Raw genomic sequence first — 22,777 nt, forward strand, 5'->3', positions numbered from 1 at the left:
TACCAGAATTGGATTTCTTAAATATCCTTCATGATGGTGGTATAAAAAAAGTTACAAAAGCTTTAGCTAAAATATAGAATTTGTGTATCAGAGGAAGCTGCACAAATACGTATTGAAATACAGACTGGCAAAGTGGCAGTAATAATAAAACCAGGCTTAACATCATAGCCTTTCAGTTGAAAGTGAAATGCCTTGCACACAAGTGAAAAACTGCTGGCTAAATTCCCAGAACGAAGAGCTAATTTGGTAAAACTGGTGGACTTCTTTAGAGAACTGCTTTATAGTGGGTTAGCCAGTTAAATCTCTAGCGTGTATTGGAAGAGCATTACAAAAAAGTTATGTAAATCTTTCATGAAGCACCTGTGAGAAGGAATTAAGTTCTTCTGCAGAAAGTGAAATATTTCATAGTTTCTGTACTTCTACATTTTATTGTAAAAGTGAAAGAGGAACAGTATTAAGCCCATGCTGTTTTAGTTAAATATGCAAGTGCTGAATTCTATGCAGATGTTAACTTCATTGGGTTAAACGGTGCCTCTGTTCCTTAAGGCTCTAAAATCATGCCTCCTCTCAAATGGCAGCTGTAGGTTTAGAATCTATGACTATTCTACTGTAGGCTTTGCATGATGAATTCCATGTCCTAAGTGATTATTTCAACCTAATTTAGTTTCAATTCTTTTTTTGATGATAGCAACTGTGATAATTTTCTTAAAGCAAGATGTTGATGCCTAGCATTGTAGAGATTTTTATTGGATGATAAACAAGCCTTGGTGCTAAGACGTTCTGCTTTCTGCACCTGGGAAAGGTGTCTGTTTTACAGTGTTCATATACAACTTTTCCACTTCAGTCTAGTCTAGTCACTGTCGAACCTCAAGTTTTGACTTTGTCCTTTTTTTTTTTCTCTTGAGAAAACTATTAATTGTTTAACCCTTTGAATAGTGGTTCTTAGCCCTTTCTTTGACCAGGAGTCTTAAGTATGTTACTGTCTTAGAATTTTTCCCCAGAGTGTCTTGCAGAGGAGAGGAGGGAGAGGACCTTCCTTATTTATTCCTATGTCTTTCTTGCTTGCTTTCCCTTGCTTAGTGTGAAGGTAGTTACAAGATTAATACAGGTCCGTTCTTCCTCTGTACAACTTGCCTCATTAATTTTGAATTTATTACATTTTGGTTTCTTGTATTACATAGTTGAAGTCAGCCATGTCACATTGCTAGTGTGTATGTAATACCACTCGATGTCACTAATTAATACTCCACACTAAAAAATGTTTACTTTAATCCATTTCATAACAACAACTTGTCAATGATAATACATTCCCTCTAGAGAAAAGGAATGAATTTCCTGTAAGATTAAGGCAAATTCTTTATAGGATTGAAACAAAAAGGTACTTGACCTTGGTTGAACGAACACAGTGTCAGGGAATATCAGGTAGAGGTTACTTCAGTTATAAATGAGAATTAGCTTTTTTTTAACTCACACCTTATTGACAGGATAGTATTAAAACACCCTTTAGAAGTATTTATCCTTACAAGCTGTCTTTGAAGTTGTTTGATATATCTTAAGTTCAGCAAGAATAATAATTAATAATAATAATGTTAAATAATAATTTTTTTCTCCCAGTTGGTGTTATCCGCTGTCCAATTTGTGGTCAGGAATGTGCAGAGAGACACATCATCGATAACTTTTTTGTGAAGGATACCACAGAGGTTCCCAGTAGCACAGTAGAGAAATCAAATCAGGTAAGTGCATTAACGTGTAATCAAGTTAACACCTTTTGGATGTGTATGCATATCCTTGGCTTCTTGCTGTGTGGCCTTTTTGCTGTTTGTATGCAGAAAGACTTAAAGTCATTGCATGGGGCAACTATTCTAGAAAATCAGTTAAGATCAATGAAAATGCAGGTGAAAAAGGAAACTATTTTTAATTGTTGGTATAAAATTACATCATTATAGCATAAGATGAAAGTAAGAAATAGGTGTTAGAATGGGATTTTCAATACTTTGGACGGGACACTTGAAGCACTCTTTGAAGCACAGACGCAAAAAACACTATGTCAAGAGATCTCCCTGGAAAATGGAATCCTCTAGTTAAATTGACTTTATTTTTCTTATCTCAGCACTGACAAAACATGGCACTAGATAGCTGGAGTGCAGTTACCAAGCAAGAGGCTCAAACTTCTAATCGGGAAAGATGGTATGTTGTAGGGGTTTCTTGTTTGTTTCTCTTACGTAGGTTGCCTCTTCTTCCTTTTGCAATCAAATAACAGCTATCTCATACAATCCAAACCTGTTTATCTGGAAGAATAGTAGTACTGCATTTTTTTTCCTCATGATGGTTTTTCAGGAGGAGAGTACTAATGTGGAAGCAATACCAAATGAATAATCACATCTGTGTAGGACAATGGTTTAGTAATGTCTGGTATCAAAATATTGCATGTCTTCATTTTTAGCTAGTAAGAGAGTATCTCAGGTATCTCTTTACTCATAAACTTTTTATTAAATTCCAGGAACTTATTGAAAATAATTCAGCCTCTTTATATGTTGCTTCATTCTGCATAATAACAGTACAAAAGTGTTGCTATGTCAATGTGGCTTGCATTTCAACTCATTCCCTAACATTTGGATGGTGGTTTCCTTTAATTTTGAAAATGCCTCTTCTTTGCTTTTCTGTTTTAGGGACCTGTATCATTGGCTCTTGATGCATTTATTTCGGGGGCAGCTTCCTGGAGGTCCTTTATTGTGTAGTCTGCTTGTTTCAAAGCTTAGCTGAGATTTGTGCTTAGATATATGAATGGGTATGTCTCTCAGGAACTGATGAAAGTACCTACTCGTGTTTGTGATACCAGCTCACTGGCTATTAAAGGCACAAATGTTGTCATCATCTCTGAACTCATGTCTTGAAAACCATTAAACTGTGTTCAGCTTATAAGGAATTTTGCAACTGGATTTCTGAGAAATTATAGACCTTACCAGAAACTGAAATTTAGTTGGAAGTCTCTGGAAGTATCAGCAGCGTTCCCTTAATGTAGGATAGTTTGAAGTTTGCATTTGTTATGTTGGGGGGGGTGGGTTTGTTTAGTTTCTTTGGGCTTTCTTCCCCTGAGTGTTTCAGGGAAGCGTCTGAGTTTTGGAGATGGTTGTGAGATTTACACAAAGCCTCTCAATACATGAGAACACGAAGGATCCCTGTTGCATTGAAAATTTGATCATAACTATTTTAGTGACTTTAAAATTAGGAAGAGAAGCAAGATGACAAATAACTTTGTTATGCAGAAGCAGTCCTGAATGTTTTTTTGGGCCTGTGCCATGACCTCTGTTTAGTTATGTAACAAGTCCTCTAAGATATTACTTTGGAGAGTGGTGATAGAATTAGAAGTATTTTTCCTGGGTTTAGTGACAAAGCCTTTCCCACCCCCCCGCCCCCAATTTTTTCTGCTTTCTGTGCAATTTAAGTGGGTATTGAGGTCTTTGAGACTTGGATAAGGGATTGAAAATTCAAGGGGGTGTTCTTTATATTCTTGAGGTTGTTCATAATCATATAAAATTGAGTGTATTTCAGTCAGTCATAGGGTATCAAAAGTTGGAGTATCCGCCAAATTCAGTGATGCCAAGATAAGTCAGGCACTTCCTTGGAACTGAGGGAGGTGTCTCTTTTGTTTACCTGCTGATCTTGATCTGCAGGAGAGAGATAAAGAGAAATTCCACATATTTCAGTAGCTTGTTGGGAATCATCCCTGTTGAGTGGTGTGACAGGGACATTCTTCAAAGCATTTGTGTTGCCTTAAGTTCCCTTCTCAGGCATCTGTCTTACTCTTCCGTTCCATATTTGTTTCTTTCTCTTCCAAACAAAAAGCAGCAGGCTTGCAGTTCAGAAAGCATATCTGTTCTTCAGCTAAGTTCCCTGGCTGAACTCAGCATACTTTCTGCAGCAGTTGAAGGCAAACCAGCAGACTTTGCTGAACCAGCAGAGTAGTACGTTCATGTGCTTTTCTGCTGACTTTTTTTTTTTTAAATGGAGCTAGATGTTTTGTTAGATGCCTGCTAAGTAAGCGTGTACCTTACCTCTTGGGAATGAATGATGTGCAGTTCTGTTTGTTTGAATAGATTTGTTTTGGTATGATAATGAAGCTTTTTGGACGTTCCTTTGTACTTTGACATTGGAACCATAAAAAAAGCGCTACACCATTCTATAAAGCTATCTGTTGTGGAACAGCAAAGTTAATAATAGTTAAACAGATTAGTGTCCTGTTCAAGGGGGAGTATTATGAGGTTTAAGGATGATCTAATCGGTCTGTCTTGTTTTGCCTTTGAAGGAGCAAAGAGAAAAGAAAGGATATTTGCCAGTAGCAAAATGGGCAACAGATCAGAGGAATTAAAGTGGAAAAGAAACTGAGACTTGCAGGAAATATTGGATCAGACATCATCCACCTTCTGGCTGTTTTATAGAAATTTTTTACTGAAATGGTTAGTTTGGCTTTGATAGTTTGGCAGCTTCAGCAGGATGTTTAAGAAATTAGAATTAGAGGCAAGCCATGCGTTCTATGCAAGTGATGTTGTGGCTTAGAACCACTGGTCCATGTCTGTGCCCAGCCGGTATATGTGTGTTGTCAGGAAGGGCTGGTTCATTTCAATTCAAGAGAGACTGCAAAAAAAGGACTTTCAAATTCAGGTTTGGTTGTTTCAGGTTTAAAATGGTAATAATGCTAAAGTACTTTTTAGCGTGTTTAATTAAAACTGGCAGCAAATGGCATATCATGGAGCCTGGCATTGTGGGATGAGAAAAATAACTGGAACCCATTGAAGTGCCATCGTCTATCTAAAATCATATTTACCTTATCTGAGCCTGATTTAACAGTTCAGTACCCTTCTTACACAACTGTGCTTTCTAGCAATTACTACTGAAAACTTCAGGAGCAAAAGAAGTAAGCATGAAGAAAGTTTAAAAACTAACTACTGTATGTTCCAGAAGGACTTTCCTGGCTAGCATTAAAGAGAACGTTATGGATTTTGTGCTGGCTAGTAGCATAGGGAGCTTTCCAGAAGAAAAGAGACTAACGGAAAATGCAGTTGTGATCTTTCTGAAAATAACCATTATAGGTTGTGGGCAGCTAGGACATAAATACTTTTAAAGAGCAAATTCTTTATAATTTTTGTTGCATTGTGATTATGGAAAGACTTAACAAAATTACTGGATGCTGAAGAGAAGTTTGACGGTAAAAATTAATTTACTTGATTCAGAAGAGTGAGTGGAAAGGAGCTTCTAACACAAGACCCGTTACTGAAGCAAATACTAGATTTGAATAATACGAAGGTAGACAAGTGAGGGAATATCACAGTTTAACCCAACAGCCAGCAGCTAAGCACCAGACAGCCTCTCGCTCACTCCTGCCCAGCGGGATGGGGAGGAGAAAATGTACGAAAGGGGAAACTCGTGGGTTGAGATAAAGATGGTTTAAGAAGACAAGTAAATACTAATACTAATGCTATTACTAACAATGATAATAATAATTATGATAATGAATATGCAAACAAAACTATATGCAATACAATTTTTCTTGCTACCCAATGACCGATCCGCAGCCAGTCCATAAGCAGAGATCACGGGCCCCCTGGATTTTTGCAAAATTTCACAAAATTCCTGAAAAAGGCCAAACTCCTGGAAACGTTCAAATTCCCAGAAAAACGAAAAGCCGATAGATTCCTGCCCCCTGGCCAACCCCATTCATAAAATGAGCACAACATTTATGGTATGGAATATTTCCACTGGCCAGCTTGGGCTGGTTGCCTGGCTCTGCTCCCTCCCAGCTCCTGCACACCTGCTCGTTAGCTGAATATGAGAAACTGGAAAAAGTCCTTGATTTATAGCAACAACTGAAAACATCACTGTTATCAACATTGTTCTCATGCTAAATCCATAACACAAGCAGCTACTGGGAGAAAAATTAACTCTATCCCAGCTGAAACCAGGACAGGGAAATTTAGGAACTGAACAGATGACGATTGTTTAATGCTTGTGCAAAGCCATCAAAGTAAAAATGGTGTGAGACTGACACAGAAGAGAAGATCATAGTGATATTGTTGGTGTTGCTGCAGCATGTTGAACCTGTAGTGCATTTTAGTCTACATCCTAATTCTCGTAGCTTCTCTCTCCAGAAGAGAACACGTATAAAAGTACTATTTGATGGTGAGCATACTTTCTGTGTCTTTACCAGTTACTGACACAAGAGTTTTAAATGTTGTAGTAGGAATGAAGAACAGTTGGGCTTTAAGTGAGATATTGGGAATGTAGTAACAAAACAAGTTATGAGTTTAGATCTGTTACTCGATCTGGATACTAAGACAGCAGGTCTGGCTGGCATAATAGAGCAATTAATAAGGACAATTTAGAACAAAAAAGTTTCTCTAGTTTTGTATGATGCCAGACTAGCCCCCATGTGTTCTTCCAAAGAACTAGTATGCTGAATAGCTTATCAAAACTGTAGCCGTGGCCAAAACGTCTTTGAAAGCCACCGACTTAGGGCAGTGGGTGGTAACAGACTCAAGAAGAGTCATAGTATGGTTTTGTTGTGCTTCAGAGATGTTGGGGAAAGGAGGATCCATTGATCAGGATTCATGTGTTTTGAGGTGTCACCTGCGGTTCATATTTAGAGTTACATATGGGCGAGAATTTCCCAAAAACCAGGTGCTGTCTTTGGTACTTTTGTATGTGCCAAGCACTAGCTATCAAACTGTTAGCACTGATGTTTTTTGGATCCAGAAGGGGAAACCACTGCATCTCATTTACACCGGTGAAGTTTGGAACATTAGTTCAGTGAATATTCCTCTGGACTACTGTGCTTTCTTCCTTTAAAACTCAGAAACCTTTGCTTGCTTATTTAATCTCTTTAATATTCAAAGTATATTTATTTGAAAGAGTGGTTAGTTACTGCGGTAGCTGAGAAGACAGCTCTACTACCTCAACTCTTGCAAACAAATCTGTTTTTAAGTAAACAAGCAAGCTTTTACAGCAGAAAAAATAGTACTTACCTGCAACATGCTGAATAATTTCAGCTTTCATTAAATTTGAATGAAGGCTGAATGAACACTTCCCCGAGTTATAAATACTAAAACTAGTAACTGAGTTAAATATAATTACAAGGAAAAGTCAATTAAAAATAAATATCTGTCTAACCAGAATAAAGACTTACAGGTTAGCTGAGGAGAGTTTTCTTTGAAATCACTGAAGCACTGCTTGTATGAGTCACAAAAATAGGAGTGAAATAAGTTTTAGGTTTCGTAAGAGTATAGCAAATATTTGCTGTGATTGTACTTCCATGTACCTGAGCTATACAACTTACTCTAATAATTAAGACTTCTAGCAAAATCCAAGCTATATCTGAAAATGTATATTTCCAATAAGAAGTAGGTAGAAGCAAATCTAGTTTCTACCAAGAAGGCATGACTATTTTGGCAGCATGAGTTATGATGTCTATGAAAAATTTTAGAAATATGTCTCTCTTCCGCTTGGGGGCTTTGAACAGTATAAAGTTAGACTTTATATTTTTGGACTACAAAGGAGGAGTTTCAGTTCATTTGACAGCACCTGATTATTGGTTGAAAAGCTACAGGATATTAAAAAGGAAAATAGACAAAGCTTTGGAATCTCAGAGGAATGAATAACTGCTGAAATCCTGTGAATGTACATAAATGCACATAGCAAGTTTATCTACCTAAGTTTGCTAAAGGTGACCTGGAAAGGGTGTTGTGGGGTTTTTGTTGTTGGGTTGTGGTTTTTTTTTTTTTAAATGGACTCCCTGCTTTTTTCTAATTTATTTTTTCTTTGTTTTGCTTCTTTGACCTAAAGAATGCCTGAAACACTTTATTGTTGTTTTCTTTTCCTTTGCTTATTTTGTTTTCACTGTTGAGTTTTTTACACTAGAAAAACAAATATCCAATCTCTTACTCTCCACTTGTCATTTGCAAAAACACCTCTGGGTATCTGGGAGCATAGCATGATGCTACCACTCTGGCAACAAGGCTGATTTGAAAACTTCTTTCTTGTCCTGCAGTAGTTCACTGCCCAGTCAGCAGGGCTGATGTAACTGATCCTTGGGCTACAATGATGTAATCAGTCTGGTTTTACACCACAGTCTTGCAGAGGGTTGTATTGCACACCTGATGAGGCAAAGGAGAATGGAGGGAATTTCTTTCATGGGAGCTCCTGCCAGAGAAAATGGAACGTTGAAGCAATGCCTCAGTGCTACTTGCCTGTTATTAATTTTTTTTCAAGAAACTGTTCTAAGTCCTTAAGAATACTTATTTATTTTTTTGTAAAATGTCATTGAAATTAAGGGTGAAGAGCAACTAAAAATTTTCAGTTTCCTGATTACAATTCACCTCATTTAATTGTTTTACTTCCATTTTCTTGCCTTTTTTTATGATGTCCTGATTTTGGTATTTCTCCTGAGTCAACCAGTGTGGGTAGGACTAGAATTTTTATTGTTGAGAGAAGGAGGGGAAGAAAAAGAAAAACAAAACAGAAGATAAAAAAAAAAGAAGATTTTTTTTAAAAAGGAAACTTTCAGGCCTCCTTTTTGTAAAGAAACAGTAAAAAGCGGACAAGCCCATTTTTTTCTCCTTTGCGGGTCACCTTTAATGAAACGGAACTGCTTTAAACTCCAAGTGACAAGAGGGTTTAATAACCCTTGTGTTGTAACTTCATTTCTCAGAAGATACTTGCTTTGAGAGGCAACATGATCCAGAAGAATGAGCACAGCATTGGGAATCTGGAACTCCTGTGTTCAAATTCCAATTCTGTCAGTAACTTGCTTTGTGGCCTAAGGCAAGTTTTGTGCGAATTTTCCTCTTTTTGTTGAAGGGGAGGCTGGGACATAGTTGTACATATGTTACGTATCTGCATAGGATGTAAATGTTTGCTTCCTCTTTAACTTAATCTGTATTTATCTAATGTGGCTGCAGAAGTTGGATTTTTTTTTTTAAGGAAACTGAAAACTAAACTAGAATCTTAAATTTTCTTCTTGTTGCTCCTGCTAGCAAAATTCTATCGCTGATCTGTAGGACACAGCAATCTTCAGAAGACATCTTGAGGCTTGTTAGCAGCAGTGCTAAACGCTGATAGAAACGGATGGTAGTTACCTAAATGAGTATCTGCACAAGCATGTTCACAATTTTTACCACCGAAAGCCCCCTGAGTGTATGACTAGAGAGGCATTGTAAAGGAGGAGTTAGCAATAAAATAATGTTATGAGCGTGTGAAATGGTGATGTTCATCATTCGTACTTTTCAACCTCTTGTTCGAATTGTGGATCCATAGGAATTTTTTCTTGTGTGTGTATTGACTTTGTGTGGAGAGGTTTTGGTCTGATACCAGGTTTGTTTTCCTTAAATAATTTTTTTTTTCTCGATCTCTTGGGTATAGTCCAAAGAGCCCCAGGAACGAACAGGCCACAGTTTGAAAATTGTTATGCATTTGTTCAAAATCTGTTGAAGGGTAGCTTTACTGGTAAGCTTACCTGGAATGCTCTCTCTAAGTAGAGATGCAGAGATTCTTGAGAAGAACCCTGCTGTTCAGTACTCTGTGTACTTCCTGAAAATCTAAGCAGGTGAGCAGAAACTAAAATTAAATCTTCTGTGCGAACTAAGGGAGGCTTCTAAAATCAGAGCAGTGCTGATAGTGTTCTGTCTTTAGTAAATATTTCACAAGAGCATATTGTATATAGTAAACATTATATGGCTTCTAAGTGTACAGCATCAGGCAAAAGGTAGTGGTTTGACTTTTATCATGTCAGGTAGAGGTTTTAGAGTAACAGTGACAAAATGACCACTTTCTTTAAATTACTTTTATAGAGTTATTTATACTGGTCCTGTACCTCAGACAGTTTTCCATTCTCCTTTCACAGTTTTCGGACAACTGAAAGTGCACTGATGATACGTGAACAATAGCTGGTATGTATATTCCATGTTTATTTTAACAGCTGCCTTTTCTTCCTCATGTCAGGTCTGCACAAGCTGTGAAGACAATGCAGAAGCTAATGGTTTTTGTGTGGAATGTGTAGAATGGTTGTGCAAGACCTGCATCAGAGCTCACCAGAGGGTTAAATTCACAAAGGATCATACAGTAAGGCAGAAAGAGGAAGTATCTCCAGGTAACACACTGGATTTATGATTTCACAAAGAATGTGTGTCTGCGTTGGAAAACAGTGTTAGACCACCTCATTTCTTTTTAAAGTGAAAATTTTCAAAAATTGTATTCCTTAATCCTAGTAAATATAAAAGGACAGATTCGTTATCATGTGAGTTTGGTGCATATGAATTAGTGGGACCATGTTATTTTTCTGGTTGGTAATGGATATGTTCCCAGTTTCCTGCCTCCCAGTCACTAATTTCAATTTCATTGCTGAAGGCTGCAACCATTTGAACCGATTCTGGTGTTTCTCTGGCTACTGTCCATCTAAGTGAATCTCTTAAATGATCCAGCTAACAAAATAGAAAACCGAATTTCAAGCATTGGATGTATTAGAATGTATCTACTGAAAAGGGAGACTTTGTCATGGCCGGGGGTATGACAGCTGTTTTTCTGTCAGGTTTTTCTGTCAGATATGCTGCATTGTGCTAAGAAACCCTACAGATTAGTATTTCGTATGATTTTTGTGCAAAGTGTTTTAAACCAGTAAACACACATAGATTTTATCTTTCACCTGAAATGATTGAAAATTATTGTCTAGACTTTAGAGATCAGCTGCGGAAAATACTTCTCTATGCATTTGGCTCCTTTAGTTTTTCTAGGGGTCTACCAAATGGTTTGTATGAACTTTATTGTTGTATACCACAGCAATCACAAGTGGATTATATTTTTTCAGCATTCTGATCACAAAGCATGCACTGTTAGCAATAAAGCGTGCCAGAATTCACATTTTAGCTAAGTATATTTTAAGTTTGAAATGTTTTGCCTTAGAAATTAAAGGAAAGGGTGTTATGGATTGAGGTGTTTTTCCTCAGTAGGATCTGTGATAATTCAGGTTGGAGGGGACCTCAGGAAATCGTCTGGTCCAACCTCCTGCTTAAAGTGGTCAGCTATGAGATCAGATCAGGTTGCTCGGGGCTTTATCCATTTGAGCCTTGAGAACTAAGAAGGATGGACATGGCGTACAGTGCAGCCTCTCTGAGAAACCTTGACTATTCTCATGGTAGCAAGGGTTGTGCTTTTATTCGTTGAGAACCTCGTTTGTTTCAGTTTATGCTCGTTGTGTCTTGTCTTTTAGTGACATTGTAGGACAACTATAAATACAATAGGATGCTGACAAACATTCTACCAGTTCTAAGAAGTCCATTGGACTTGCATGATTTATCTTGGAAATGTATAAATTATTTTTATAAATTATTATATATTATTATCAATATATGTTTTATAATAGATATTTATTTTTCATTCCACCATATCTGGTCCTGTCAATTTTGTATATAATGTAGGCTTTCACTTCTGTAATCTTTATTGCTCAAAGGGTAGCTTCCAGTATGATACTCTGGAAATGTACACCATAGTCTGTATCCCCCTTTCAGATGTGGTTTATCAAACATGAGTACTGAGTGTACTTTCAGGAGAGGACAAAAGCAGTAGGTAAAAGTATCTGACTCTTATGTTGAACGTGACTTGGTAGTAGAAATGGTCTCTGTGCGTTCAGGCCTCCTTCGAGTCTGTTGGTCAGTTTCAAAGAATTTTGACTGAAGGATACAGATCTGAAAATAACTTCTTCCAGCTTTCATGGAAATAAGTAAATGAATGGGTGTGGAAGAGAGATCTTACTGATCTCCAGTGAAGGATGGGCTGCAATGTGAAGCCAGTTTTCATTACAGGCCATATAATCCTCATGAACTCGGTGTCCAACCTAACTCATAAGAAATTAGGCTTTGTCCGTTAAATTGGTTAAAGGAGAGATTTCATTTCTATGATCTGGTGGTATTTCCTATGCGCTTTGGTGTTTGCTCACTAAAAAACTGAAGGTGAGACCTCTCACTCATTTAGAATAGGGTCCTGAACGGACTTTAGTAACTCCTGGTTATCATACTCTGTATGTTTTACAATTTTGAATGCCTGTGTCTTGATATCCTCCAACCCCCTTTCAGCCATTTGACTGAGAAGAGAGCAACGAATTAAGTCAGCAGTCTCCTCATTTCCATTTAAGAAAGTAACTTGCTGGTTGTGCAATGTCTTTTGCAGCTGCAACAGTACTGGGTACTCCTTTTGTAATAGTTTTTTGGGGCCGTAAGAAGTTATGGTAAAATAGGTTCTAGACATTTTCTATGAGAGAGCGTGTTAGCTCCATGCTTGATCAAGAGTGAGACGTTACAGTTTGAGATTACAGCTGTTATATTCTTGATTAGGTGGCCTGACAAGGTGGCCTGATAAGATGTCCCTGCCCATGGCAGGGAGGTTGGAACTGGGCTATGTATAAGGTCCCTTCTAACCCAAACCATTCTATGATTCTGTGATTCTAGCATCTAGGTGAGGAATACGGTAAGAAAAACCAGGATAATTTAAATCTTTAATAATTTCTGGACCCTGGACTGACATCTTCCTTTATTCCACAGAGGCAGTTGGTGTGACCAGTCAGCGACCTGTGTTTTGCCCTTACCACAAAAAGGAGCAGTTGAAGTTGTATTGTGAAACCTGTGACAAGTTGACCTGCCGAGACTGTCAGTTACTAGAACACAAAGAACACAGGTATTGAAACAAAGTATATGTTTTATGCAACTTTCTTGTAGAAGATAGCTTGAAGTTGATTGTAGCTCTAGCTATATGGAATACAGTCAGGTGAAAAAAGTGCAAAATGAAATTTTCTGCTCAGAGCTGAAGGCCACTAATAAACAGAGTTTTGTATCCGGAAGAGTGTGGCTGATGAACGTGTGATTGTTCCAGTTTTTAATCCGGTGTGGTGAGTTGACCCTGGCTGGACACCAGGTGCCCACCAAAGCTGCTCTATCACTCCCCTGCTCAGCTGGACAGGGGAAAGAAGATATAACAAAAGGCTCGTGGGTCAAGAGGAGGACAGCAAGAGATCATTCAGCAATTACCATCATGGGTAAAACAGACTCATTGTGGGGAAATTGGTTTAATTTATCACCAGTCACATCAGAGTAGGTTAATGTGAAATAAAACCAAATCTTAAAAACACCTTTCCTCTCTTCTTCCCGGGCTTAACTTTACTCCTGATTTTCTTTCCGTCGTCCCCCTGAGCGGCGCAGAGGGACGGGGAATGGGGGCTGTGGTCAGTTCATCACACGTTGTCTCTGCCACTCCTGCCTCCTCAGGGGGAGAACTCCCTCACACTCTTCCTCTGCTGCACCATGGGGTCCCTCCCACGGGAGACAGTCTTCCACGAACTGGTCCAGCATGAGTCCTTCCCATGAGGTGCAGTCCTTCAGGAACCGACTGCTCCAGCGTGGGTCCCCCACAGGGTCACAAGTCCTGTCAGCAAACCTGCTCCAGCTTGGACTCCTCTCTCTCTGCAGGTCCACAGGTCCTGCTAGGAGCCTGCTCCAGCCTCCTTCAGGCATCCATCTGCTCTGGCGTGGGGTCTTCCACAAGCTACAGGTGGATGTCTGCTCCACTGTGGACCTCCGTGGGCTGCAGGGGACAGCCTGCCTCACTGTGATCATCATGGGCTGCAGGGGAATCTCTGCTCCGGCGCCTGGAGCACCTCCTCCCCCTCCTTCTGCACTGACCTTGGTGTCTGCAGAGTTGTTTCTCACATTTTTCTCACTCCTTTCTCCTACTGCAGTTGCTGTTGCACTGGGTTTTTTTCCCCTTCTTAAATATGTTATGACAGAGGCACTACCACTGTCGCTCATGGGCTTGGCCTTGGCCAGCGGCGGGTCCCTCTTGGAGACGGCTGGCATTGGCTCTGTTAGACATAGGGGAAGCTTCTAGGAGCTTCCCACAGAAGCCACCCCTGCAGCCCCCCTGCTACCAAACCTTGCCACGCAAACCCAATACATCTGGTGACTTAAGCACAAGACCTTTAGTTCCTGTCAAGTTATTTGGACAGAATTTGTTGCTGTGCGGCTCTTGAGAGAGTCCTTAGAAAGCACAGGGGCTGTGTTATGCAACTGTACACTTATGTGTAATTTCTCCATTTGTCCTTCCACAAGATGATTATATAATGGAACATTGCCACACAATTTCATAAGGGAGCAAATGGGCTTTTCTTCTGTGAAGAGCCCTTTAAAGGGAAGACTAAACCTAAAGTTTGGCTATACTGTACTTTGACAACACTATTTGTAACACTCAAATCTTTGGGTTGCTGTTCTTTCGTCATCTCTTACTAGCCACAGAAGCTGAAAAGCAGGATTATATGCAACTTCTGAGGACAAGATAATGATCTTGCTGACTAACACATGCAATGGTGGTCTGAGACAGATCTACTCTTAGGCTGCATATTAATATACTTGCTGTACCTGATGCAACCACCCAAAGAATTTGCTAATGTGACCAAGTGAACGTCAACAGGTGGAGAAATGTTGGCGACTGTTGCTTCTTGGAACAGGCTAAAGCTTGCTCTTGCAGAGTTGCAGTCTTCCTCTTCAGTTCTCCTTTCCTTAGGATTTATATCCCTTTCAGAATGTGCCACCTCTTTTTTTCCTCAAATTGTTGATGATTTCAATTCCTTGATTTAAAATGTTGCTGACTTCTACTGACTCAGCGATCTCTTTTCTTTCTTCTGTTTCTACAGCCTTATCTTGCATGAAATAATAGCTTACATGCACTTTCACTTACAAAGTGATGACTACAGCACAACATTAATTTTTCTTTTGCTAAAATTGGGCTATGGTCACACAATATCCCTTCCTATTTATGAAAATCATAAATTCTCCAAACAAAATTAAAGTGACAGGAAATGTACTATAAATTCAAATATACTATAAACAAAACATATCGGCACTTGCTAACACGTGCTTCTAGGACAGTTAAATATTGGACTAGAGCAGCATCTTTCTTCAATTAAAGAAGTCTTTTGCAGGGTGGTGTGCTTTTTAGCAGGTATATCACACTTTCACATGTGTAAATACTCACTGTTACTTACTGCAGGTACCAGTTCATAGAAGAAGCTTTTCAGAACCAGAAAGTGATCATTGAGACACTAATCACCAAACTGATGGAGAAGACAAAGTACATAAAATATACAGGGAAGCAGATCCAAAACAGGTATGTATCGGATTTTGAGATTAAAACTAACACAGATGGCAACTTTATATGCACTGTAATTTCTTGAAATGTTCCGATTAGTGCATTTTGTACCTCTCTCCTTTTATCCTTCTGGAAAGAGAAATTGTAAAATCTTCAGTTTGCCATAGTGACCATTGCCTGTATAATGTGCTTGGTTGTGTAAGGGAATTCTTCTGGTCAGCCTGTGAACTTCATGGGCAGCAATACCTTGGGTGCAACAAAACAACTTATGCAATAAAGACTGTGGAAGGTAGTCTTATGTTCTTCCCCACCATCAGCACACTTATTTTCTTAGTGTAAAGCCCTCTCTGAAAGTATAAGGTTATGACTCATGTTTTCATAATGCGTGTGACACATATTGGAAGATTTGTGTAGCATTTCTACACTTGGGGCTTTATTCGCTTGGTACTGCAAACCTAGGAGGAAAATAAATCTATAAAATGCGTGCTGCAGTATGCCTTTGTAACTGCTCCTTCAGCAGAGTTCATAGGCAGTACCCAGGAATATTCAACACAGTATGGGATGCTGAGTGCAACTTGAACTCTTCCTCTCTCTGTGCCTGTCTTTCAGCATGGTAGAAATGGAAAAAACCAGCAGACACCCTTCTTCTGCTGCATCTAAGTGGTTATTCTCCTTTGCAGCTTAGCAGTAGTGTTTTTCACAATATAAGATTATGCTTTGCTGTTATGAGTTTGAGCACTATTGCTGAAATAGCTAATTTAGAAAATTAGTTTTTGTTTCTGGAGTGCCATTCTACCTTAGATGGAAATTAGACTTAAACAGTTTTGATTGCCATGGACCATTCCAGAAATGTGCTGGACAGTTAAAAATCAAGAATTTCAACTACAATGAGGATTTAGTGTTTATCAGTGGCAGACGTCAGTAATTTTACATACTTACGGCTTTGGAATTTTCCACCAGTTAATTTATTTTATCATAGGTCACTGGTACTTGCTCTTTCTATTCCCCCCAGTAATTTTCCTGACTATAAGTATCTGATGTTATATGTATTAATTGGTGCATATGACCAAGAAATACTGGAGTCTCAGCAGCAGAGTGGAAGGGAGTTTGTTACACTGTTTGGAGGGTGGGTTTGTGAGCTAAAGAACATTTTTTTCTATACTGTTTACTTACAGAATTCTTGAAGTGAATCAGAATCAAAAGCAGGTGGAACAGGATATTAAAGTTGCCATATTTACACTGATGGTAGAAATAAACAAAAAGGGAAAAGCTCTTCTGCATCAGTTGGAGGTAATTTCATTTCTATCATAAGAAACAAAAATGTCAGTCAATATTTTTTGTGTGAATTCACATTAAAATAAAATCCATTTCTGGCATTAGATACCTGTGCATGTCCTATCACAGTTCCAAAGTGGAGAGATGTCCCACACAAGCCGTTGGAGCAAGTGGAATTTTCGGGGGAGAGAGAAGGAGGGTTTGGTTTTTGGGGTGTCGTTGTTGTTTTGTTTGTAATTAATAGCTATGTTCCCTGCTTTGTGAATCAGGGCTGTCTCTGAGCCCAGTTTCTTTCTCCATGTTTTGCAAGTCAGAATTGTATGCGTCATGCACGAAAAGTCTTTCCATCAGAATTTTTCATAAATTCAGCAATCCAGTAGCAAAACAGAGAATTGTCTAGAATGGATACCTGCGAAAATATTACCTTCTAATTATGTTTTAAAAAGTGGTGTGTGTCATAAGAGAAAATGGGAATCTGCACAAGAAGTCCTGATAACGTGAATAAATGACTTTTCTGTTTGACAGCTGCAGTCAGGGGGCAGGGGTGCTGTTTAGAAGAGCTAAGTGAAACCACTTGATGATTGTGAATTACAAATATGAAAGCTGATGCCTCTTAACTAGAGATTGAATCCTTTGACTGGAACTGCTTTTCTACTTGCAGACTTTGGCAAAAGAGCATCGGATGAAACTTCTGCAGCAACAACAGGAAGTGGCAGGTCTCTCTAAACAGCTGGAACATGTCATGAATTTTTCCAAATGGGCAGTTTCAAGTGGGAGCAGCACAGCACTACTATACAGCAAACGCTTGGTAAGGGCAGGAAGATAGCTTTCGCCATTTAGTTAGAGACTATAGTTAAGGCAGATACGCACACAAGTGCTTGTCAGTAGCACTAGGGAATTAGACTTTTTAATGACTTTCTACTAATTGAAATATTTGTGTATAATTGTTCATGGTTTTCTCTTAAACATAAATACAGAATGTATCTAGTAATTTAGCTTTCTGGTCATGATTCTGTCCTGTTACACTATGATAGAACTGTTGTAGATCTGCAGAAGTTGGAACAACTTTTCTGTGGAGTGGAAACCATGAAGCAATGAAACACTGGGAAAATTGTTGCGTCCAACATCATCATTGAGGTTCTTTTCAGTACTTGTTACAGCTTCTGAGTTCAGAGAAAGATGGTGTTTATATATCGTAGTGTCTCATATCCAGCATTTTAATGTAAAAATTAATATATTGCTTTGTTCTGTCACTCATCTTCCATTAAAAGTCTTCAAAAATTGATAAAAGTGAAGCTGAGACTTTTGCTTATCCATGCGAACAGTTATGAAGCTAAATATTTCAATGCTATAATGACACTTAAGATCAGACTGCTTATGATGAACAGAAATCCTAAAAAACTTGAAATAAAAAACAAATAGCAAGTTGGCTATTATGTGTCCAGAGGTTAGTAGACTGTACTAACCTGATGACATAAATCTGTGGCAATGTTGAGGAAGGATGCTAGATTCCGTTTTTTGTTTCCAATTCCTGTAACTGGACAACAAAGTTTTTTCTTGATTTTTCTCATTTCGTAGCTGAAAACTTACTGGGGTGCGAGGGGGTGGGGTTTTTTGTTTGCTTTTGAGTTTGTTGTTGGTTTTTGGTGGTTTGGGGATTTTTTTGGATACCCATTAAAACATTGCAGGCTATAGCAACTAGTGGTATATTACTCAGTTTTATCAACTTCAAGTAGTTAAATTCATTTGGCCTGCCTTATACTGCCTCAGCAAGTAATATTTTTTAATTTAATAGAGAAAAAGGACATCAGACTGAGTCATGTTGTTTATAATTGCTTAGTGTTGCTACAAAGGCTTCTGCTATGTAAGTAAGAAAAGTTATGTTGCAGGCATCTTAATCTTATAAACGTTATGCAGTTGAAGAAAAAGACCATCTAACCCATAAAGCCTCAGCAAATGAGAAATATTTTTGCAAAGAATGGATGAGCTTTAGACTCCTGATTTTTTTTCTCAAATTTGGTGTTATCTGTGAGTTGAGTAGCTAACATGTCTGTGGACATCTGGAAAATCTGTTTCTGAGCTGTGATGCGTAGAGGAGCATGTGAAGCTTCTGCTCCAGGATATCCAACTGCTTGAAACTAGGAGGGGAGGGATGCCCAGCAGACCTAAACACAGAGTTGCAGCTACGAGGCAATGTCTGTACTTCAGGGAAACAGCACACTAAGCAGTTTGCAAGAAGACACCAGTTTCCCAGTCTAGTCTGCTAGCATGAACAAAACACTGGTAGCTATCACTATTACTGACAGGAGGTAACTAGTCTAGCCATGAGTTTATTGCAGAAATCCTAGGAAATCTATATTCAAAATAGTAGTGCACTTAAAATTTTCCATGGTCAATAGAAATACTTAAGTCTTGCTGATTGTTTTTCGTATCTGGTCTAAAACTGACGTGCGTAACATTGAAAGAAAAAACTCGTAAACTGGAAGCTCTTACAAAATTTGTATGTAAAGATAACTACTATCATTTTAAACAGGTAAGATGCTTTTGATGAGTATGTCTCTTGAACTTTTCCAGGATATAATCTGTTATTCAAGAAGAATAACTGTTGAATTGTGAAGTTTTTTTCTGTATATGCTGTGTGTTATTCTAAAATTAGTGCCTGTGTTAGATATTTCTAGTGAAAGAACTGCAAGAAAGTATTTTCTTTCTAGGAACTAGATAAATACTGAGCATTTAATAGAGTATTCTGCTTGTGTAGTGTAATCATAGTCTAGTCCTTTGGAACCAAGGAGTTGGAAGAGTCTGAAAATATCTGAGAGTTTTCAAAGACAAAGTTTATAAAAGCTGTTCTTTAGTTCTATGAAGAAAACTTAAATTTATTACAAAGGAAAATTCCCCATCATGATACTTGTTGCCAAAAGGGTTGTATACTTGTCTTTGAAAGAAAAATGAATGGGCTAACATCGGTTTTGGGGGAAAAACCCAACAATGGTTATATGAATCTGAACTTCACTTGCAGTTAGTTCAAGTCCTTGAATGTAATGACCAGGTTTGTGGAAGGATATAGATTTCTATAGGGAAGAAGAAGTAATTTTCTTAAGGCTGTAGTTGATTGCTTTTTAAAACTACTTTAGAAATAAGGGAAAGAAGTTAACAATGCCTCTTTTATTTGTAACTTGAATAAATTTCTGTCTTGCACCTCAATTCTCTAGGGGCTTGTTCAGAGTTTTTTTGTTGTTGTTACTGTTGCTTGGGTTTTTGGGTGTTTGTTGTTTTTTTTTTTTTTAAGAATTTTTATGCTGTTTAGATATATGGCTCTGGCACCAGAGACAAAAATCTTGTTGGTTCTTGTTCTAGATTACGTATCGACTACGATATCTTCTCCGAGCAAGGTGTGATGCTTCACCAGTGACCAACAATACTATCCAGTTTCACTGTGATCCTAGCTTCTGGGCTCAAAATATTTTTAATCTAGGTATGATAAATTTTTATTAGCCCTTTGGCATCTTGATCCTATTTTGAAAGCAGCTTTCTTTTTGTGAAGATAAATAGCCTCCACACTATTTGTTTCTTGGTTTACTTTGTTAGATTTATTTCCTTAGCTGTAGATGACATTTAAAGTGCATTGCATGGGAAAAAGCATTATTTGTGAATACTTATGATAAAGTATTAACAAATTTACCTTGCTTGAATGGTACGTGTAATGGCAAAAATAGCAGCTTTCAGTTTCCTGGGCAATACGCATGCCTTCTGGCTTCTGAAACAAGGAACACAATCTATAACCCTACTTCACATCCTAAGAAAGGATTCCAGAAGTCAGTCTCGTTGTGCATCTTCCATCCCTTCCTTTTACTTCAGTCCCTTCTTCCCAAGCTGAAACCCATAGCAGCAGCATTATATGTTCAAGAACTCATATTTGCTCCCTTGTCATGCTGAACGATAAATGTTGGAGAACTGAGATGAAGAGAAGGGGAGAATGCCAAAGAAAAACAGAAGAACATGGAAGAGAACACTACTTTTTGACAGTTGTCTGGCTTTTAGATTGTCTTTCCTGAAGTAGTGGGGTGGAATTCAGGAGAAAGCATGTTTTTAACAGAGTTGCAAGTTATCTGAATAGGTTTTGGTCTAGCCTCCAAACTGCTCTTTATATTTTTCTAGCAGCTATAAGTTGGTAGGGTTTTATGATACTGGGGAATCCCAGGACCTGGAAGCTTTGCAGGTAACCTGCTTGTGTGACTGCCTGAAAGTCTGATTTTAATGGAGATAAGCATCCTAGGAACTCATCAGCTTAGGAGCAGGAATTAAAGCTTAAAGGTCTTTTTAGGATTTTGACTGCTGTCATGCTTCCTTTCTCTCTCCAATGTTAGCTTGATGGGCACTGTTGTTTTTCTGTCATGTGCAGAATGCTTTGCGAGATACCTGTGGGACCTTTTCTTCCTTTTATCAGAAAGTGCGGTCAGCTCTGCAAGTGTATAGAGAGATGCAAATGTTTGTTTCTCTACATAGGTAGAGAAAATTATGGCAGTGCTTTAAGGCGAACGAGCTCCTTTCCCCACACACCAGCACGTTGGGTGGTAGCAGGGAAATTCTCCCAAGTTCCTTCTTTGTAAATAATTTTCTTTGGGAAAGGAATTGAAAGTGAATCTCTTGTTTACAGAAACAAACTGTCAAGCTGTGTGGTGATAACTGAACTGCTGCTAAACTGAGATGATGTTTGTCAAGAGGGGGCTTTTTCTTGTATTTGGTTTTGGGACTCTGTCTGTTTGTTTAATGAACTGCTGAAATATGTTCCCTTAAATTCTGCAAAGTGCTACAATAGAAGTGTCACCTGTATAGATCAGTATAGGAGTTCCTGTAACAGTTTATCTATTTAAGTGATAGATAAAACCACACCACTTTTATCTGGTTTCTGAAATCACCACCTTTAGGCTGTTACATTTGTGATCAGACATGTTCAATTTCTGTAGCTAAACTGGATTTGAGAATTGCTGAATGAAAAATAAGATGAAGTCTGAATAAAGAAACGAGTGGGAATGGCTTGAATTCTAGTCAGGCTGCATGTAACTGATAGTGTGACAACATCTGTACACTAATAGGATAGCTCTCTTATGGATTTCAGCATGTATTTAAGAAAAAAGACCCCCAACAGTTAAAGTGTTTTAATTCCACAAATCATAAGATAACCCATGGTTTTCTAGAATAATGGAAGGGAATCATTCTCTGTAGTACTTTGTGTAAGTAGCTGTATACCACAGGTGTTAAGTCTGGAAAGATTTTTGAAGATTCAGTTAGACTTGGAGAGAAGAGAGTAAAATTGTGGTGTAGGTTTGACAGTGGATTGTAGTACAGTCACTGCCATTCTTTGGCAAAGTAATTCCTTTTCTAAAGAACGAAAATAAAACAGATCTGTTTTGACCATAGTGAAGTATTTCATACAGCCATATATGGGAAATAGTTTTATTCATTTGCATTTTCCTCTGCTCACTTTATGGGAAACATTGACTAGACATGTTACATGCTTAATAAAGGGTATTAGACAATAGGTTAGTAGATTTTTCCCATTTTCTTTAGCATATTTAATATTTTTGTTAGTGACTGATGTGGTAGAATCATAATTAAAATGTATACAACACCAAAATTACCAAGTGTCAATATGAAAATAGTATTACTGATGTTAGCTTTGTGCCCTGCTCTGTACTACAGTATGTCGGCTGGCCTAGACTCCCTCTGTGCCTATGTCTCAATGAGGGACTAGAATGATGCTACTTGCATAGCTTCTCAGCTCTTGAGATGAAAAAGAAGAATATAAAATGCAAGATGTTTCTTCCTCCTTCAGATAATTTACCCCAAAATGATCCAGGCTAGACTGCACAGGGTCCACACAGACTGATGGATATGATAAGTGCCAGAGGGTGATTGCAAGTTCTGCTGTAACAGGGATTGTCAAACTGTCATGTGGTGTACCCACCTCATGAGGTGAACTTTGCTGGGATGCAGCCCTAAATCTCTGGGAGAGAAGGGAGTAGGATGTGTCTCTGTCCCACTTGCATTGAAAAGCTGTCGTGCAACCTTCCACAGATTATTGGACTTTTTTAACGATCAGTCTTGGACTATAACTTTCCCTGCTTCACTCTGTTTTAAACAAAGAAAGGATCTTTGTCTTTTCCTGTATAAACAGTGTGCTATTCACTTGAATCAAACTAAACTCTGTTCTAATTGGCATTCATGTTTCTTGGATGAAGTGGCCAGAATTTTACAAAAGAGTTTCATGTTATCACACTATGAATCTGTTCAGATAAAATGTCTCACCCAGCATTAATCTCTA

The 22,777-nt window shown here is 38.3% G+C and overlaps 1 protein-coding gene across 1 annotated transcript in view; it reads left to right on the plus strand.

The window, feature by feature from the left end:
- TRIM24 (tripartite motif containing 24) overlaps positions 1–22,777 on the plus strand; it is a 66,080-nt gene that overhangs the window by 23,898 nt on the left and 19,405 nt on the right. The window contains exons 2-8 of the mRNA XM_075428562.1: positions 1,615–1,733; positions 9,991–10,138; positions 12,582–12,714; positions 15,079–15,195; positions 16,353–16,467; positions 17,114–17,260; positions 19,810–19,927. Coding sequence (XP_075284677.1) covers positions 1,615–1,733; positions 9,991–10,138; positions 12,582–12,714; positions 15,079–15,195; positions 16,353–16,467; positions 17,114–17,260; positions 19,810–19,927 — 897 coding nt within the window. The remainder of the gene's footprint in view (positions 1–1,614; positions 1,734–9,990; positions 10,139–12,581; positions 12,715–15,078; positions 15,196–16,352; positions 16,468–17,113; positions 17,261–19,809; positions 19,928–22,777) is intronic.

This window comes from Opisthocomus hoazin, chromosome 8 (assembly GCF_030867145.1).
Source record: "Opisthocomus hoazin isolate bOpiHoa1 chromosome 8, bOpiHoa1.hap1, whole genome shotgun sequence".
Taxonomy (NCBI): domain Eukaryota; kingdom Metazoa; phylum Chordata; class Aves; order Opisthocomiformes; family Opisthocomidae; genus Opisthocomus; species Opisthocomus hoazin.